At 39.8% G+C, this 7137-nt stretch overlaps 1 protein-coding gene across 2 annotated transcripts in view; it reads left to right on the plus strand.

Annotated features, from left to right (window-relative positions):
- The window catches only part of LOC107719520 (uncharacterized), a 12952-nt gene extending 6316 nt beyond the window's left edge, over positions 1 to 6636 (plus strand). Inside the window, exons 3-6 of one of the 2 annotated variants that reach the window (XM_016526938.1) lie at positions 4784 to 5071; positions 5670 to 5942; positions 6033 to 6077; positions 6198 to 6636. In XM_016526938.1, the coding sequence (XP_016382424.1) occupies positions 4784 to 5071; positions 5670 to 5942; positions 6033 to 6077; positions 6198 to 6298 (707 nt within the window). In that variant the 3' untranslated portion in view covers positions 6299 to 6636. The remainder of the gene's footprint in view (positions 1 to 4783; positions 5072 to 5669; positions 5943 to 6032; positions 6078 to 6197) is intronic. The other variant, XM_016526939.1, reaches the window with a different exon arrangement.
- Positions 6637 to 7137: the final 501 nt, after the last annotated feature.

Consider the following 7137-nt stretch of genomic DNA (forward strand, 5'->3'; position numbering starts at 1 on the left):
TTTATTTATTGTGTTTATTGTCTTAACGTTTCAGTTCATTCTGCTGTGTATTCAGTTTAGCTGCAGATATAGCCTGGCACGTCTTAAGTTCTTTGAGCGCGAGATCAATTCTCTTTAGTGCGAAAACTTCTTTATCTCATTTTCATAAAATAAAATGCTATAGTGTTTAACTTTTCCTCTCCATCGGCGAATGAAGATCCTGAAAGAAAACGCGCCCGAGGTCTGTTTGCAACAAATGCTAGTTTCATGCATCTGATTATCAGATAAACCTCGCGCACTTATTTCAAGGTTGTTGTTAATGCTGTGGTTATTTTCCTCGTGCATTCGGTTGAAGGACATTGTTAAAACACATTTATCATTCAATGGAACTGTGTGTATGCTTTAGACCAGGGCTGTCCAAACTCGGTCCTGGAGGGCCGGTGTCCTGCAGAGTTTAGCTCCAACTTGCCTCAACACACCTGCCTTTAAGTTTCTAGTATGCCTAGTAAGAGCTTGATTAGCTGGTTCAGGTGTGTTTAACTGGGGTTGGAGCTAAACTCTTCAGGACACCGGCCCTCCAGGACCGAGTTTGGACAGCTCTAGACACTTTCATTTGTGCTCCGTCCATGCAATAAATGCGCAGCCTTCGACTTGCTCAGGTATTGTCGTCGTCGGTATGACCGAGAGCCACTGAAAAACTACAGAAAAGCAAACTTTAGCATTATTGGCCACGAGTACTAAGGAGAGATCACTCATCAGCTGCTCAAAAAATGTGTGAGTGAGACGAACGGAGCGTGAGCGCATTCCTGTGACAGTCACAGGCGGTAAATAGTGGAGCACGTGAAGGAGAGATGCAAGGCACGAACACTGTTCAAGGTCTCCATTAATTCGTTTTTGTAGTAATTTAATGTGTATATATTTTGAAAGCATTGAATCGCTATAGGAATCGCGATTCATTCGATTCTTAGCGTTTTAAATTGATTATTGTCCGAAATCGACGATTCACGATTCAAAAATCCATGTTTCAAGATCGATGCATTGCATCGTCAGGGTTTGTAATCGATGCATCGAGAAAACGAGTGAATCGTTACACCCCTAGTACGTTCACAATGTATTTAGAACTTGGACTCAAGTATAAAGAAATACAGTCAGTGCTGCACATTCTGTTTGGGACATTCTGTACGCTTAATGTGGCTTAATTTATATTTACATTTAGTCATTTTGCAGACACTTTTATCCAAAGCAACTTACAATTGGGGAATACATAAAGCGATTCTTCTTAAAGAGGCAAACAGACACAGGAAGTGCTTTTATTTTTTAAATTTAGGATGAAGTAAAGTAGCATTGAAAGAGATGAGTTTTCAGCTGTCGCTTGAAAATTGTCAGGGATTCAGCATTCCGGATAGGGGTGGGAAGATCATTCCACCAGCCAGGAACATCTCAGACTTCTGGAAGGGCTGGAGGGGAGTAGTAGTGAGTGGAAGTAGGTGGGTGCTGAGTCTGTGGCTGTTCTATATGCAAGCATCACAAGCATCAACTTGATTCGAGCCGCAACCGGTAGCCAGTGCAAGGAGTTAAAGAGAGGTGTAACATGGGCTCTTTTGGGCTTGTTGAAGACCAGTCGTGCCGCTGCATTCTGAATCATTTGTAGAGGTTTGATTGTGCTTGATGGAAGTCCAGCCAGAAGAACATTGCAGTAGTCCAGCCTAGAGATGACAAGGGCCTGAACAAGAAGTTGTGCAGCATACTCCGTTAGAAAGGGCCTGATCTTTCTGATGTTGTGCAATGCAAACCTGCAAGATCGGGTGCCCCCGTGGCATAAAAGTGGAGAGAAGACACCACTCGCGAAGCTAGATGCTTCAAAACTTCGTTCTGTGTGTCATTCTGTAGTTGTGTTATAGTGAGCCGGTGTGTTTAACATTGTACATATCTCACTTGACTATTGTTCATATTTCCATTCGTTAACCTCTCGTTATTGTGCGCTCATCACACCCGAGGTTGGAGAAAGGGACAGGTAAGAAGGTCGCGCGACATACATCGTGCACAGGTAGACATTTCCCTATATTGTATTAGACACACTAGTTTAGGGGCGAGCTCCACCCACTGTATATTTTGCCTTTTGATAGTTAACACTAACTAGGGCAGGTAGCGCGTCACGGATGCAAAGACTCTTTTCGTTTTCATGGTTTTCTTTTGGCAGTTAGGTTGGTGGTTGGGTCACTAGGTAGCTTGGTTTTTCTTTTTGTTTATTTCTTTGATTTGGAAACCGCCTGCGTCCCTTCTCCAATTCTCTTCCAGTTACCCATCTTGTGTTTACATTTACATTTAGTCATTTTGCAGACGCTTTTATCCAAAGCGACTTACAATTGGGGGATACATAAAGCGATTCTTCTTAAAAGAGGCAAACAGATACAGGAAGTGCTTGTAATACCAAGTTTTAGACATTTGTTCAAATAAGTACAAGCTAGAAAGAGAAGGAATAAATAAAGAGATAAAAAAAAATTTTTTTAAATGATGAAGTCAAGTAGGTTCGAAAGAGATGAGTTTTCAGCTGTCGCTTGAAAATGGTCAGGGATTCAGCATTCCGGATTGGGGTGGGAAGATCGTTCCACCAGCCAGGAATGGTGAACGAGAATGTTGATGGTACCACGAGGCGTCGCTCACTAGCGGATCTCAGACTTCTGGAGGGGATGTAGATTCGTAGTAGTGATTGGAAGTAGGCGGGTGCTGAGTCTGTGGCTGTTCTATATGTAAGCATCAATGTCTTGAACTTGATGCGAGCCGCAACCAGTAGCCAGTGCAGGGAGATAAAGAGAGGTGTAACGTGGGCTCTTTTGGGCTCGTTGAAGACCAGTCGTACCGCTGCATTCTGAATCATTTGTAGAGGTTTGATTGTGCTTGATGGAAGTCCAGCCAGAAGAGCATTGCAGTAGTCCAGCCTAGAAATGACAAGGGCCTGGACAAGAAGTTGTGCAGCATGCTCCGTTAGAAAGGGCCTGATCTTTCTGATGTTGTGCAATGCAAACCTGCAAGATCGAGCAGTCTTTGCAATGTGGTCTTTGAAGGTCAGCTGGTCATCAAAGGTTACACCAAGATTTCTGACCGAAGTTGATGGGGTAATTGTAGAAGAACCTAGCTGGATGGAGAAATCATGCTGTAGAGTTGGAGTGGCAGGGAAGACAAGAAGCTTTGCCAGGTTGAGCTGTAGGTGATATTCTTTCATCCATGCCGAGATGTCCGCCAGGCAGCCTGAGATCCGTGCAGCTACCGTTGGATCATCTGGTTGAAATGAGCGATAGAGCTGTGTGTCATCAGCATAGCATTGGTAGGAGAAGCCATGTGCCTGTATGATGGGACCCAGTGATGTAGTGTATATAGAGAAGAGGAGGGGTCCAAGAACTGATCCCTGAGGCACCCCAGTGACCAGTTGATGTGCTTTGGATATCTCCCCTCCCCAGGAAACCCTGAAAGACCTACCAGTGAGATAGGATTCAAACCAGAGAAGAGGAACCCCTGTGATGCCCAGTGATGAGAGTGCAGACAGGAGGATCTGATGATTGCATGTCAAAAGCAGCAGATAGATCCAGCAGAATAAGAACCGATGCTTTGGAATCAGCAATGTACTAAACCAGAGACATTGGAGGACCAAATTGGTTATTAATACTATTAATACAAATAACACTATTAATATTAAGTAACTTTATTAATAATATTACTAATAAAGCAGAATAGCCCATAATATGCGTTAATGCATGTTTAGCTTTTTCTCCCCCATAGAAAACCATTACAGAAAATGAAAATGGACGAAAATGGTGATATAAAAAGACCAAATCTGTTTATACAGTTTATTAATAAACTATAATACGCACAGGAAAGCAGATGGCCCAGAATATGAATGGAACGCGCAAGTTTCACGTGTTTTCTCCCCCGTAAAAAAACATTATAAAGAAAACTCCTAACGTGGCTTAATGGTTTAGCGCGTTGCTTGCCTGTTCATAGAATATATTTTTAATAAAATATACAATTTGGGCTTATTATACCACTGTCTTCTTATATTAACATGCAATTTAGCACTTTCTGTTCATATTCTGGCCTTATCTGGTTTCCTGTATGTAGTATATTTTATTAATAAACTTTTAAACCGTGCCTTGAACTAAGCACTGAATTTATTTCTTTATATTTGAGTCTAAGTTCAAAATAAAACTCTATTAACTGCTTCATTGTGAACGTATGGAGCTGTATGAACCACTGTTTGAAGATTTTGTAAGGAGTGTTTGTCCAAACTCAACTGGTTTGGAACGCAAAATTTCTCGGGGGAACGCAAAAGACTCACTTTTTACTTTAATATATAATAGTACCATCACACTTTATTATTTTGCTTATTATTTTATTAAATAAAGTGCAATAATACTATTATTTCTATTATTAATTATTTTATTATTTATAATTATATGGGTCACACCAAACCCAATCTCCAGGTGCTCTCATTGGAACAGACTGAAAAACTTATGTGCATCCCTGGTCATCACACACCATGACTGACTTCTTTTATTCATTTAATGTTGTTCAGAAATTCACTACAAATGCACCGGCACTTTGAGCTACTGCCATCAATATTTTAAACTTTTGAGATGTTAAAATGTGACACTGCTAATATTGTTGGCTCCTTTATTCCAGTTGACTTAAAGAACTCTGCTAGAATATTTTATAATGATGTTGATTACTGATAATACAAAGATAAAGCATGTTTTTTTTCAGTATTGATACTTTTATTGAATAACAATTAAACTGTCTATATTTGCAGAAACCATCCCTATACATGTGGCAGGAAAAAAGGGAGGCAGCGTCATCCTGCCGTGTGAATTTAAAGCCAGAGAGATTTTTCTTATTCATTTAAACAGACAGTCAAAAAACATCCTTGTTTATGATAAGAAATACTGCAGTAAGCGAGTATGTAAAAAAGGAGCATGTGACGTCGTCATCAAGGATCTGAGACTGAGTGATGCTGGGAAATACATTTTAAATGTCTATTACAATAATGCTAAGTCAGTGCTGGAGCCACAAATCAGGACGTACCATCTTCATATTTATGGTAAAGTCAAAACTGATCAAACCATCAGCATGAGCTTTCTGGTTTTCCTTTAGTAATTGTGTTGATATGGTCTAAAACCAACAGAGACACTTAACATCCTGCTTAAAAGTCAGATTAGTCTGGGTTTTTATCAAAATGATTATGATACTGTCACGCTCTTGCGGGAGGAAAGCACACAAAGAAGAAGAGAATCCAAACAAGCCAAGGAGATGGAGATTTAGTGAACAAACAGGGAACTACAAGCAGCATACACAACATTAATAACCGACACTAACTGAACTGGAAGGGGAACTTATGTAGGGTGAGATAACGAGGGACAGACAGCTGAGGATGATAACTAATCAGAACATGGGAAAAGGTCAAACTCAAAATGGGCATAAATTAAAACACAACAAAAGAAGTCCATAACTGTGACAGATACCATGAGAAATGCTGGGTTGTTTCAATCCAACTTTGGGTCAAATATGGACTAACCCAACTTTTGGGTTAAAAATTTAATTAAAAAATTTAACCCAACAGTATGTTTGACCCAAAGTTGGGTTGAAACTACCCAGCATTTTTTAGAGTGAATGATTAATGTCTTTGTGTTTCTCCTCAGATGATATTTCAGTGAAAATCGGTGAGCAGCTGAAGTTAGATGTTCTGTTGCCAGATGCTCATCAAGTTATGCATCAAAACAAAAGCAGCACAGAATGGAAGAAGGTCTGGAAGAGAGACAGCAAGTCAAGGGTTAATGTAGCATACAGTCGACTGACCGACAGTGACGGGACTCTGACCATTAAAGAGTTTACGTCTGATGACGCAGGAGCATACAGAGTTCTGGGCTATGAAGGAGAAATCTTGATCACAGTGACTGTCACTGATGAGAAAAGTTCAGTGGATGTTTAGAAATATTATTTTTAAAGTGGACAGCTGAGGTTTATTCTATACTGTACGAATAACCTTTCAATATCCTCTACAGAATCAGAGGGAAATCTGAACTACATGGATGATGACAAAAAACGTAGTAGGTTTTTTAAAATAGGAGGCATTGAGAACTTACAAAATCTTCAAACGGCATGCATAAAAATGAAAATAAAAAATAAATGCATATGTTAAAAATCTATGTTTTGTCTTCCTGCTGTAGATCACTGGAGTTTGTTCGGGCCGGCGGGACTGTTTGTGTCGGTTGTGTTTGCTCTGCCGGTTCTGATTCTGATCGCTGCGATCATCAAAAAGATGCAGTGAAGCCTGCAACATCTGTCTTCAGAGTCAAAAGATCTGCAGAGGATTCTGTCAACATATTTCTGCAATGTATTTTTCATTTACATACACTGTATTTACCCTAATTCCAAAAAAGTTGTGACGCTGTGTAGAATGTAAATAAAAACAGAATGCAATGATTTGTAAATATCATAAACCCACGTTTTATTCATAATGGAACATATAGGAAACATATCAAATTACTAAAATGTACAATTTAATGGGGAAAAGTAAGGTGATTTTGATGGCCGCAACACGTCTCAAAAAAATTGGACGGGGCAACAAAAGGCTGGAAAAGTGAGTGTTTCTAAAAAGAAACATCAGCTGGAAGAACATTTTGCAACTAATTAGGGTAATTGGCAACAGGTCAGAAACATGATTGGGTATAAAAAGAGTATCTAAGAGAGGCAGAGACACTCGGAAGTAAAGATGGACACAAAAACCGATTCAGTGTGAAATGCTGCTTATTCACAGGACTCTTAATGCAAACTTTAAAAATGTAGTCTTTTGTTTCAGTTGTTTGTAGTTGATTGTTCACTTCATGCTAGTGATGCAAAGTCCGATTCATTTCCGCGAACCGGTTCTTTTCGGACAGATCGGCTCATTGAACTGGTTCAAAAAGCCGATTCATCGGTTCCTGACGTCATCAAGCAATAACGTCTCTACGCATTTCTTTTCTAACAACTCAATGCCTTGTTGTATCTTATTTACATCACTCGACAGAAAGTGTTTTGCAGGTTTTAATAAAATGTAAATTAAAAACAATCATAATAAACAAGCATATTTCCAGTACGCGCCTCAGGCTTGCACAGTATCGTCAACTC

This window comes from Sinocyclocheilus rhinocerous, unplaced genomic scaffold, assembly GCF_001515625.1.
Source record: "Sinocyclocheilus rhinocerous isolate Xijiao unplaced genomic scaffold, SAMN03320098_v1.1 scaffold5501, whole genome shotgun sequence".
NCBI classification, from domain to species: Eukaryota; Metazoa; Chordata; class Actinopteri; order Cypriniformes; family Cyprinidae; genus Sinocyclocheilus; species Sinocyclocheilus rhinocerous.